Here is a 13,778-nt window from a genome sequence, read left to right as displayed (position 1 = left end):
CAATAAACTTATAATCGGGACAAAATTACTTGCGTTGAATTTTTTTTCAAAAATAACACCAATTTAGGACGCAAAAGAAAGCGTTCATAAATTAAGGACAAATTAACTTAATCTTTTGATTTTTAAGACGCTTCCATTTGCGTCCTCTAATTTTAGTTGAGACATCAACAACAAAGATGTTTTTTAAAACAATGATGTTACAATTAGAAATACAAATTAGCATCCTTAATTATATTAAAAATATGTTTTTAACAGATTTTATAGAAGGGCATTAAGTTTATCTAAAAAATATTTGAAATGTGCAAAAGTTCAAATTTGACAAAATCAATTAAATGTAGATGGAGCATAGATACCAGCTAGATAATTAAAATGAGAGTGCAGGAATGGGGATGAAACGACAATGATATGATATGATACGACTACTGAATTAATTAAATGTCACGTGTATTCTTCAGTATCGGTTGAGTATACATATTTTATTAGCTGGAAATGAGATCTGCTCCCTGCATTCTTAATTTTGAATTCCCCGTATTTTTTCTGAGTTGGAGTAGTTTGAATCCTCTAATTTCGTGTATCTCCATTAATTCAAAAAAGTACTACTAGTAGTATAATTTTATTTTCTTTTAGGAAATGATATATTACGTGAGTACGTACCATCCAAAACAAAATATCTCATTTTATGAAAATATGGAGTATTTTGTACTGCTTCCTTTTGAGGTGTCCCAACTAAGTTGAGTTATTTTCTTTTTTTTGACAAAAAATAAAATATCTAATTACTCTTATGTTATTTCATTACATACTTTACTCAACTTAGATTAGACGAGGGGTATTATTTACCAGCAGAAGACCCTTGCTCCATAAATCCATTTCCAGTTCATTGTCCATTTAATCGCACGGGTATGATCATCCCATCTCTCCTCTCAAAGTATAATAATAGTAGTAACAAATAAAATATAAACCCCTGATGAAGAGTAGCTATGCCTATAACAATCAAGGTCTGTATTTTTAAATTTCATTGACGAGTTTGTAGAGTGAAAATATTGCAACTGGAGATATCTCACATTGATGGAGTGGGGGAGATGTTAACCAATTAACCAATCCAAAAAAACTAGAGAATCTAGAAAAATTACATGTTAGAGTAAAAGACACAAAAAAGTAACTTAGTGTGGCTGCTGGGATTCGAGCCCAGGTCTCCACGGCCACAACGTGGAATTCTTACCACTAAACTACAGCCACTGTTGTTGGCTTGGTGACTAAACGAATACTCCACTTATTTCAAACACTAGATTGATATGACACGCGACACTCAACTATCTCGTGTGATTAGCTATAACGTGATAAGGTCACGTTCAATTTAATTATGAAAATGGACTTTTCCTTCGATTATGTCAAGTATTGTTTATCCACAGTTCCACACCCTGATCTAATTTTCACTAATATCTGCATACGACTTCACAAACTGTTCACTGTCAGGCTGAACACGCCACAGTCACGAAAATTTATCTATAGCCGCAAAACTTATCCAGCTCAATAAGAGCTAATGCCATAATCACAAATCACATTATTTTATCAATTATTGATATATTTTAACTAGACTAGGATAAAAATAAACTGTATTGGCCTTGCATATCGAGCAAATAAATCTAGAGAGATGAAAATCTGGTTGTGAAATTGTAGTGCGGATGTGGATGTGTGAAGTAAAAATTGAGAAAATTGGTTGTATTTATAGAAAAAAATTAAGAAAATAAAAAAAAAACATTTAATAATCCACCGGCGCCGCCCAAGCGGCCGGCGGTCTGCAATAGGCCGCCACCATTGCCACGTCCATGCCGCATACGCGGCGTTCTCTCCCCTGCCACGGCTGTCTCCCGGTCCGCAATAGCCGCGCCGCGGCGTTATTGTGGACACTCTAATATCTACTCTATTCATCCAATAATTACTTAAATGGTAAAAGTAAAAGAAAAAAGAAGAAAAATAGTTGGATAGTGAGGCCGTGATAAAATACTCCATATAGAGAGAAGAAAATGTTCCTATAAATAATATGGACTATTTTTATATACGAGACTCAATCTTTTTATATAGGACAGGAGATAGTACAACTTAGTTTCACTTTACTAGCATAGTCATTTGTTAAAAATTAGCTAAGCTTATTGTTAGTTGTAAGTAATTAGATTTTTTTTTTATCATAGTGAGTGGTATTTGATTTAAGAAATTCAGTTTCAATTAATTGCGATATTCTAGGGTTTTTTTCACTAAATATTTTCTACTTTTTGTTTTTCATCTCATGTTTAAGTGCATTTCAATATTTTTTTTTCTTCTATATTTTCTCTACTTTCATAGTAGTATTTGCTTCATGAAATCAGGACTACCTATCAAGCATTTGATTATTGCTTTAAGAAGATTAATATGGAAGCAGTGCCTCTGCAGAATTATAATTATTGAAAAGTATGTGTGGAAGCTCGAAGAATTTTGAACCGCTCTTGATTGTTCCCAGTAATTTCACTACGGAGGAGGAGTATTGAAAATTACTGAGAGTTGTTTCCTTTGATTCAGAATTTTATTTTTATCTTAATAAGTTAATGGTATTTTAATTAAGAAATTCAATTTTAGTTAATTGAAAGATTGTAGTCTTTGTAGGATTCTCGTTCTTTAAATACCTTGTGTATTATTTATTGTTTTTCTCTAGTTTTCCAAATTTTAATAGCAATATATGTTAATGTTAGTTCTCAACTTTTCAACAATGTCCAACTCTTCTCATAACATGCTGAGTTTATGGGAAAGAAGCCAACGTCTGGAATTGTCGAGTGTATAGACCTTATTAATTCGATTAATGCGTTATCATTTTTTAAATCGTTAATTTCACAGCTAATGACATATTCGTTGCAATGGTAACTCTTTGTGCAACACGTTACACGTGTATATGAAGCATATATCCTCTACTTTCAGTTGTAGCGCCTAATTTATACATTTACAAAAGAAAATATGAATCCACCTACCATACAATTAATGATTTGCAAAACACATCCAAAAATCTTAATTTGATTTTTATTTCACTGTGTCCTTGTACAATTTTTTCATTTTAGTAAATCCTTGTACTTTTACATTCGATATATTCCAATACTTATTTATCAGAACCGTTAACTTTTTTATTAAAAAAAAAACACATCATATGTTAATTATTTAAAGAGCGAACTACATAAATGGTACCTGATCTTTCACTTTCGCACAAAAATGGTATCTGATCTTTATTTTATATCGTTTTCGGTACCTATAAATCACATTTTTTGTACCTGATGCAATTTTCATCCTAAAATACCCTTTAAACAAATTCATTTTTTCCATTTGTATCCTAAAGGATATTTTAGGCATTGACAAAACTAGTACCAAAAGTGATATCATAATATCTTCTCTCATTATCCTCTCTTTATACTATTATTATTAATCAATATTAATATTATTATTTTGATGTTATAAATTAATAATTAATCTATTTTTTATTATCATTTAAATATACTTAATCATAATTATAGTTGTACTTATATTTAATTACTATTATAATATTATTGTTATAAAAGTAAAAATTAGTAGTAATTAATAAATAATATTATTAGTTTATATTAAATTAATAACTATCAATATAGCCCTAATCAAAATTTAAAATTGTGAATTGTATTCATAATGATAAAAAAAGTTAAATATTTTTAGTTAGGTGTTTCAACCCTAAAATGAGTATAAATAATTTAATTAAAAATATTCAATTAATTTAATTATTTTAAATAATTAATTTAATTAGGTGTTTTGTTATTGATTTATATTATGAATGCAATTAGATGTATGTATAAAACACTAAAAAGAAAGAAGAAAAAGAAGAGAAAAGAAAAAAGAGGAAACATAAACTATGAAGAGAAAAGAAAGAAGAAAGGAAGATAAAATACTAAAAAGAAAGAAGAAAATGAAGAAAAAAGAAAGAAGAATAAACTAAAGATGAAAAAAAGAAATAAGAAAGGAAGAAAAAATAATCACATATTTGGTTCTATTTAATTGAAATTTCCAAAAATATCTCTTTTAACAAAAAAATCACATGTTTGGTACCTAAGGTTATTTTTTTCATAGGGTACCAAAAACGATATAAAATAAAGATCGGGTACCATTTATGTGCGAAAGTGAAAGATCAGGTATCATTTACGTAGTTCACTCTTATTTAAATATATTCTACCTAATATCCTAGTTGAAAAATATGAACATAACATAAATATAAAAAAAAAGATTAAAAAAAAAACTAAAGAATTCCAAATTGTTAAAAGAAATTTTTTGTTTGATTGTTAGAAGTTCGAATATTAATTTATAATTGGTTCCAATGATATATTTGGGAGCCAATGAAGGGCGGCGGATCTGGGCGGTTGAATATATTCAAATCATTAATGTATAATGTGTTATTTTATAATGGAAAAGTTAATGATCCCTTCACATAAGGATTGGAAAATATCGAATATAAAAGTATAAGGACTTACTAAAATGAAAAAATTGTAAAAAGACTTATTGAAATGAACAATTAAAGTACTAAGGACTTTTGTCTTAATGATTTAGTGTAGTACATCAGTACATGTATATTAATTTGACGTTATGTTAAAACAAAAAAATACATAACGTGTACGATGAAATGAGTAGCAAGTAAGAGAGAGATGTCAATAACCTACACTTTCTGCTTCATTTTCACTGGTTTACCCTTGCTAATTAGAATATGGGAAAAATGAATAGAATGCTCATAAAAAATTGTGACAGAAGAAGCCAAAACTCAAGGCATTGAAAAGCTAGTCATATGATACAGCTAATCTTTATAAACTAAACTAGTGGACAACTTATTTCCTTCCCAATTTAAGCAAACTATAGTAAGCCATGACCCTAAAACCTATACCACTGATGATAAGGTTAAGTAGACAAATCAACCAGCGATGAACATCATACCCTAAATCGTTTAACGAGGCACATCGGGTTATCAACCAAACTCCAGAGAATCTGCATATACAACACAACAATATTGATCACAAGATCCATGTAGTTATACAGAAGCTAGTTTAGTTTTAAGTTGAGCTACTGACCTTTGAGCATTTGCTATCAGGAAGGCTTCTAAAGCCCACGTCGGATAGCAGTAATGACGTAGTATCCTTCCAATTTTGTCACCTTTATCTTGATTCGCAATGAGAGTAAGAACAACGGGAAGAAGCACGCACCACTGTGAATGAAAACTGAATTGTCAGCCGAAGAAAGAACACCAGATGAGATAGCAGAAAAATACTATGTGAATTAGCTACCAGTTGGGCTTGAGCGGGCTGCAGCGCAATAGCAAACACATATCCTATCCCAGTCACACAGTACATAAGGCAGAGCACAATAATATAGTTTTCTGGGAATGTTGACCTTGGATTGCTGAAGGAATAGAACATCGAAAGGAAAACCAAAGGCTTGATAAGGATATTGAAAAGATCGATTGTATCCTTGGACAGAAAATAAGCTAGGGTGCTCATGCCAGCGTCACACTCTCTCTTGAAGTGTAATTTGTCCATTGAGAATGATCTTATGGCAGATATCTTACACAAGAGTGCTGCAAAATAGAGACTAAAATAATAAATAATGATGAAAAAAGGTGCAGAATTTTGCATAATATCAAGTGCTCAAAGATCTTCCAGAGGCAAGCGTCTACGACAAAAGATTATCAATATCTAAAAATAGAGTTAATATCACCAAAATAAATAACCAAGAAGAAGAAAAAATCCAGCAACTTGAATTAAATAAGCAAGTGGAAGTCCACACAAAAAATTCACATGGGATAACTGATGAAAAATCTACTTACAAACTGCAATCACTGAGTACATATAGCCGTAATAGCCAAATGTGTCACCCTTCGTTTTTGAAAGACATCCTAAGCATGCTCCAGCCAGCAAGAGGATAAAAAAATCAGCTGCTTGTAACTGAGCTTCTCGCAGCCGCTGCTTGCAAATTCTGAAGAAATTGAAAGTGAATCAAGGATGAGCAGAAACGAAAGCATTGTATACTAGTATATCACCAGGACAACAATTGCATAAAATTTCTCAAGTTTTATGCAATCTACTAATGAAGGTTGTAGCATTTTGGTCCCAATAAATGCAAGAGTGAATGAGTGATATGGTAAATAAATTCTCAGAGGTATCAGGTATGGGCCTCTTGGACGTCGGCTGAATTGGGGAAGATGCAAAAAGGAATAATAACAGGAACATTTTTACTCAAAATTGGAAGAAAAGAAGTAACCCCACTATAGTAGTATTAGATTTTCACAGAAACAGAAAAGAAACATTGACCAATTAACTGCTAATATCACATAAATATATTGTTTCAAGGTAACAGAACAAACAACAGGTATGGGGGTGAGTTGTTAAGTACCCCAATCAGACACAAAATTGTCAACCCTCATGCCACTTCTTTAAAAACTTATACACATTGTAGATCAGAACACCTCAGTACTTGGTTACCTCGAAGGATTGGCAATTCTATTCTAGGATTCAGTATCAAAAAATGATGAAATGGAAACCTGTAAGAGGAGAAAGCTTACATACCTGCCAAGAAAATATTTATACTGCCGCAGGAAACCAGGTGTTTGGCGATTTGATAAATCATGTATTTTAAGGAATTTAATTGAGGGCTCTTGTTCTTCCTCCTTCCACTCACTTCCCGGAGTAGATGGCTCTGGGGTTTCTTGAGCACTGATACTACTTCCACCTTTAGAGGCTGATGCAATTTCATCACAGTAATGTAGCATATCTGGAGGAACAGAGTAGCCGTTGTGAAGCATCCACCGGACAGGTAGCTGTTCAGCAGTCACACCAGCACATGGTTTTACGATACCCTCAAGTATATCAATGAAATGATCTGGAGGATTGACACGATCAGGTACATGGATTCCAAAGCTTCCAAAGTATTCTTCTACTTTCTTCACCGATCCATGATATACAGTAAGACCACCTTTGGCCAAAAGTACTATATCATCGAACATTTGGTACAATGTGTAGCTGAAGCAGGAAAAGAAAGTTATCTTACTTTACTCTCTCTTTACTTTAACTATATATTATCATTTTTTTCAAAAATGAGTGCTCAAAACGAAACGCCTCTACTGCAGTGGGACGGAGGGAGTAACACTTAAATAGCATAAATATGCTGAACACAAAATGCGTGTTTGAGCTCCAAGGATTTTAAATATTTAACCATAAGAGATTCTTCACTTGGTGTGCATGCATTATGTCATAATGAGATTTCAGGTTGAAATGTGGGTGAACTCAACGAATTTGGAATCCCAGGTTTCATATTTAGCTCATCTTGCACTCTTGTCAATTGATGGTATAATCATGTCTTTTCAAACTGCATTTTCTAATGACTCTCTAGTAAAATTTCCCAGATTCTTGTTAGCCTTTCTAATTTTGTGGCTTTCTCTCATAGCCTTCGAACAATTTAAAATACTCGAGTTACCTCAAGTGAACCCACGACAAAGACAGCACCTAGTGCAGTTGAAAGATGATAGGGCATTGGCAATGATGTATCTATAAACTAAGAAACATGCAGACGTTGAAAATAATTCAATGATATGATACTTCACTCTAGATAAGTTAAATTAGTGTAATTGGTCCATATATTTTGCAACACATCAGACATGAGCTAAATGCCATTTATTCAAAAGACACTGAAATTTAATGCAGTTAGGATTCTATCACCGAGGTAAAACTTGCATGATATATAACTTTTTTGCTGTAATGCATCCAGGGAGGGAAGCAGTAAATAACCATTAGGAATTACCTGGGCTGGTGAAGAACCATGCAGATGTTTACTCCTTCAATAGCCTCGCGTTTAAGGGCTTTAATGAGTAAGTTGGAAGACGAACTGTCTAAACCAGATGTCGGCTCATCCAAGATTAGCAGAGAAGGTTCCATAACCATTTCTAGACCTACATTTACTCGTTTTCGCTGGCCTCCAGATATACCTCGCTTCTCAACAGTTCCAACTAGAGAATCTCTTATTGCCTGTAGTCCAAGGGCCTCGATCACTCTCTCAATAACAAGAACCTTATCAGGCTTCGACATGTGAGCAGAAAGCCTTCATTGTGTTCAAATCCAGCAATGAGTTCAACAACATCAGTGCACCAGAAATGACATTAAAAGAATGTTAAGAGTCCAAAACAGAAACAACTTCCGTACCAAGTCAAACTAGGACATATAAAATTTTTACTTATTTGAATACAATTAGCATAAGTTATTAGTTGCAGTCTGGAAAAATTCAAGAACCATAGCATGTTAAATACTTAAAAAAAAAATTATTTTATACAGTCCATCGATAACCAACTACAGACTATATACAGTTAACATGAATTCATTCATGTGTAGTTTCTTGCCGCAAGATGAGAGAGCCAATGAAAAAATAGCATGCAAATAAAGGACTTTTGGTATCCAACTCAATTCATGATAAGCAACACACAGAGTTTACAATCGTATCCCTAGAGCATCACATGAAAAAATGATAGCCAAATTAGACCGTCTTAACTATCACCTTGAAAAGCTTACAACATTAATAGATCGAAAGACAAATTATAGGAATCAGCTTAGTGAGAAATCTTGAATTTGTGAAGAAAAATTCTTTAATCTCATATATTAGGCTATGGAATGATGGTAATTGCTCCACGTGAATTTTAACTAACAAACCTGCACCGAGCACTGAACCCAAGATTTTCTTCTACTGTCAAATTCCCATGAACAATGTCATCTTGTGGGACAAAGCCCACAATTTTCTTGTAGCAATGAATGGAATCAGGCTTTCCGTTTATGAGAATTGAACCAGAAATATGGCATCCCCTTATTTTTCCTGCCACTGCAGAAAGAAATGTTGTTTTCCCTGCTCCTGATGGACCCATAACAGCAGATATTCGTCCTGGTGAAAGTTTTCCAGTCACACGCCTCATCAGATGTTTGTGTTTGTTTCTCAGAGTTATAGTAAGATCTTTAAAAGCAAGCTCAATGGTAGGCCTCGTCTTCATATCTGTATCAGTTGCCATTGAAATCACACCAGAGAAGGTTAAGTTTTGTTGCATCTGTTCCATAGCTTTCTCCTTTTCAAGCTGACCATACGCATACTTAAATATTTGGCTCTTAGTGTGCAACTGTTTGGCCTTTGGCACTTGCTTCTTAATGTTCCTATCTCCGATAGCCATGTCAAAGCCAGAGTTAGAATCTAGATCGCTATCAAGTGACTGTACCATCTTAGTGAGATTGCCTGCTTCCTTTTTTGCATTATGAACACCAGTTGTTGGTTTATTTGAGCTAGCTGGAACTGGTGCATCGCCTTTATTGCGTGAAAATGTACGTGACAGCTGTTTCTGCAAGCCTATAGCTCCCTTTCTTGCCGCATCTTTTGCAACTTGCCACTTTTCTCTTGCATGTGCAGTTTCACGGGCACTTTTAATTGCTCTCTCTCTGGATTTGGCCATTCTTTCATAACGAGTTGTAAGGATTTGATCGGAGCAATTGTAGAACACTATTAACACCAAGCTCAATGCACCCTGAATGTGGATATCAGATAAAACTTTAGCAAGGAAATTAGATTGATTGTCGTCTCCTTTTAATGATTTTTCTAGGAAGGGGCATGCACACAAACATAAATATGAGTGGTCAATCAAGATCTAATGCTAAATAATCCACTTACAATTAGCATAAATCCATAGGCATGCAAGTTCTGTGTGTTAGAATTCGGGTTGCAGGTACTCAACTTGAAGCAAACTGCAAATAATTAAGACAATATTAGACGGAGAAACAAATTCAGCTACAGACTAAATGAGCCGGCATTAATGGTACAAAGGAGAAATGTCAATCTGGACAAACCTAAAAATATGAAAGTTTAGTAAGCCTAAAAATTACCCTAAGTGGAAAATGTACATCTTGTCAAAGTATAATCTCAATCATCTAGGAGTCAGCAATTTATTCAGGAAGAGGATTACATGCACCATTTTTATGATGAGTTAGTTACTCAGTACAAGCACCACATGCCATATATGAAAGAGGGTGGATGTGGTAATGCCTGAGGTCAAACTAGATAATAACAATCTATTAACATAATAATCTGGACACTAGATAGATATGAACAAATTAAATATTTAGCTATTCTAAAAATATCTACACTGTTAAATATAAAAGATCGAGGTCAGTTCTTCTAGGAAACCACTAATGAGCGTTTGAAGATTACCTGTTTCTTCAGTAGAGCCTTGCATGCAGTAATGTCTGGAGTTAAAAAAATGAATGTTACTACAGTGATGCGTATTTTAAAGTATAACGAATAACTGCCTGCTAAAAGGTGCAAGAAAACTTCTTCTTGATGGTGCACATACCCTCTGCTACAATGGATCACTTGGATTGTACTTGGACAGTAAGATCCTGCTGAACAAAATATGTCATCACTACCTCCTACACCTGCCCATACATCAGCTCCACCGCATGAATGAGTTGTGCTACCAGGAGGTAACTGATATGTATATCTGCAATTGCTTACCACCTAAAATGTCAAGACTGATTATAGAAATAACAAAATTGATGTTGAGCTGCAAAATGAACTTACGGTTCACATACACCAGTTGATTGGTTTAGCTGCGCGCGCGGGCAATATGAGCCTAGTGGACAAGCTTCAACATGAGAAAAGCAAAGTAAAATATGAGTTAGTTGCAAGAACTTCACTCGTTGAACAACTTTCTATAACTCATTAAATGCTTCGAATTGTGCGAGATACATACAAAATAGATCTATGAAAGAAACTAGAGGACTTTTTATCAGGGTACAACATATATGATCCATGAAAGCTTTCGCGATATACTATAACCAAATTCTATAATGAACTGAACTTGAATTAGTACTTTAAGTGCTTCAGAGTGGAGAAAAATGAAAAGTCCTCTTCAAAGGTACTAAATCAACCAGTTTTAAGCCCTACAAACTCTACCATAAAATAAAAATGGTTAATATGAGGATAAGAGCTCCTTTGGGTGCAATGTACAACAATCTGTAATAGTATGCCAATCACTGGTTATTTGTTGGCTTAAACCACCTTAATTAAGGTAAGGTGAAAGAAATCCGATAAATCGTTTCTTCTCTCATTACTGAAACTTAAACTTATAATATGCATTTCACATTTGTCCCCAGCTCACCACTGGAGTTGTACCACACTACTCTTGAACTTGTTAAACTATTGTGTCCATCTGTATTTACCATATGAACTCAGCAGGGTCATATGCTTCTTCTAAAACAATATTAGATTATTTTTTATTTTGTCTGTAAAAGAGCCAACCTTCTAAGGTTGATTTGGTGTAAGTTCAAGGTCCCAACATGAAAATCCAACAATCTATCATTGGAAAAATCATATAGAAAATGAATAAAAAAGGCAAGAGCAACTTTAACTTCAAATACACTGCTTAAACTTTATTATGCGTTGAAGACCTTGCATTCTATTCATAAGCCAAAAATTGAGTTAGATGTGGTCTTAAAATTTGAAGAGGCACTTACGAATCATGCAGGTGAGACCTCTGGGACAGAAGAAACCCGCGCAACAAGGTTGACTATCAAACACCCTATCTGGAATTTCTTTTATGTTTTTCAGGTCAGCCTGTTCGGTCTCTGGAACGGAACAAGCCCAACCGGGCTCACATCCAGGAACCCACGAGTTCAGATTACAGTTCCTATTGAGTTTCAAGACTTGTGCATCTGCATCTGCATCAGCTTTCATAAAACTGGAGAAGTAGAACTTCATTTCTGCTGCTGTACAGATCCTCTTGGTCACATCTGTCGAATTGGGCAATTCAATGCCACAAAATAATTAGAGTACTACATATATTAGTCAAGTATTCAAGTACTATGCGTCATTTTATAGATTATGCAGTAAGAATAGGTCATACTAACGTCATAGAAAACCTCATTTTCTTATTTTTGTTATGCAAAGGACCACTCATAAAACAGCTGAAATTGGTCCAGAGTAACACAATCAACTTCTATAACAATCGATTTGCATAAGCCTTCCGTTCACATACACATTACAATATTAGAGCATTAAATTATGGATACCTTTGGTCTCTTTAACACAATTACTAAGAAAGTCCAAATTGTTCTCGAACTCAAACGCCCCATCCAGATCATGATCTCTGGGATAACAAAAAGGCAATAAGCACATCAACAATGTCGTAAACAAAACAGGTTGTCGAAATTGAACTCACACGTCCCGCGTGCAAAATCCTAATGTGGAAGTAATCTCCTTGTTGAATATCTTGGTGAGGTTGCGAATTTGGTTGTAGATCATAGAGGTGACAACCGGCAGCACTGCAGGGTTACCCGACTTTGAATACTCATCCTCACCCTGGCACCACACGCCGCGCAGAGAAGAAGCTGCGATCAGAACCGAAATCAATGCCAGCAGCGATGCAACTCGAGAGGAATTTCCCCTAATTCCACTCATTTCAATCGTGTGAATCTTTAAAGCACTCGCACATAAGGATAATCATCAAAACGATTGCGTAGAAATTTCCGAATTTTGTTTGTGGATTTTTCCAGCGTAATGGCCCTCGGTTAAAGTCGTAGCTGCGAGACTGTACATTTTAGAGGAGGGGCTCCAACAATTGATGGATGAAGAAATGAACGAGTGTTTTTCCAAATTGTTTGGGAGGATATTGGGGATGGGAAAGAAGCTTTTCTGGTTGATTTTTTTTTGTCGAAGTTGAGGTTCGAGAAGGATGCTTCCATGGAGATAGGAGGAAGAGTTGGCGGGGAGAGATTGATGGCGCTAATTTTGGACTCAAACATAGCGGAAGATTCCTATTTTTAGCCAATATAGGATAGGATGGGATTTGTAATTATATGTAAATATGTGGACTTTGTATTTCTATTTTTGTAGGATAGGGCCAGGTAAATATACCGAAAAAATGGTATGTTGATCGTATCGTATTGAAAAACATTAAAAAATATTGAATTTTCGATATACCAAAATTTTCGGTACGATACAATACCGTATCGTTATTGTAAGTTTTCGATACGATAACTATATGGTTTTTCTTATACCACGGTATACCGTTGTATATCAAATATACGATATATATCGATATTATCAGTATACCGAAATATCTCGAAAATCAATACGCATTGAATTATCGATACATAATGTTTATACTTATGATAATAATAATATGTTTTAGTAATAATTATTCTTTATTAATTCATAATATAACACTAGTATAACAACCCTAATTTTAATTTTCCAGGGTGTTGCATCTTTGTTGAATTAAACACAGGTAATTAACATAATATATTAAGTAGTATATAGTACTAGCACCCATTAGTTACTAAAAATTAATATTAAAAAAATTAACAGTAACACAGTCTTGAGTCTTAATAAAAGTCGGTTCAAAATCCATCGTTCATCATCGCGACAATATTGCTAACACTATGCGAATTTCGAGTAATTCTATTTCATAACATTTTATAGAAAAAGTTTTACCATTCACTTTCCACTAAAAATTTTGGAGTGATTTCTTAGTTATTAAAGATTTTATAGAAAAAGTGTTTTCCTCCAGCCATGAATCTATTCTAAAATATTTTCTTGTATAAAACATACCCTTATATGTTTATATGTGTGCATGTCTAGATGGCATTCACTTTCGTCTATTGACGGCGATCAGAAATCATACCCACGCCTTAACCAAGTTTCGTATACTCGGTTGAACTGTTGGAGTTTCACCT

The 13,778-nt window shown here is 34.1% G+C and overlaps 1 protein-coding gene and 1 non-coding gene across 2 annotated transcripts; both read right to left on the bottom strand.

Annotated features, from left to right (window-relative positions):
• Positions 1–1,164: 1,164 nt before the first annotated feature.
• Positions 1,165–1,236, bottom strand: TRNAH-GUG. The gene has a single exon. It is a non-coding gene; the product is annotated as a tRNA-His (tRNA).
• Positions 1,237–4,751: 3,515 nt separating this feature from the next.
• LOC125219127 (putative white-brown complex homolog protein 30) lies at positions 4,752–12,818 on the bottom strand. Its single transcript, XM_048121007.1, has 14 exons — positions 12,263–12,818; positions 12,114–12,190; positions 11,559–11,834; positions 10,624–10,687; positions 10,397–10,543; positions 10,255–10,289; positions 9,718–9,791; positions 8,721–9,574; positions 7,822–8,118; positions 6,591–7,043; positions 5,852–6,000; positions 5,313–5,602; positions 5,100–5,233; positions 4,752–5,016 (listed from the first exon to the last, which is right to left on the bottom strand). The coding sequence occupies exons 1-14, from the start codon at positions 12,499–12,501 to the stop codon at positions 4,860–4,862; spliced, it is 3,246 nt and encodes a 1,081-aa protein (XP_047976964.1). The 5' UTR covers positions 12,502–12,818; the 3' UTR covers positions 4,752–4,859.
• Between the last annotated feature and the right edge of the window lie 960 nt (positions 12,819–13,778).

This window comes from Salvia hispanica, chromosome 4 (assembly GCF_023119035.1).
Source record: "Salvia hispanica cultivar TCC Black 2014 chromosome 4, UniMelb_Shisp_WGS_1.0, whole genome shotgun sequence".
Classification (NCBI taxonomy): domain Eukaryota; kingdom Viridiplantae; phylum Streptophyta; class Magnoliopsida; order Lamiales; family Lamiaceae; genus Salvia; species Salvia hispanica.
This window is presented reverse-complemented; position numbering and strand designations above follow the sequence as displayed.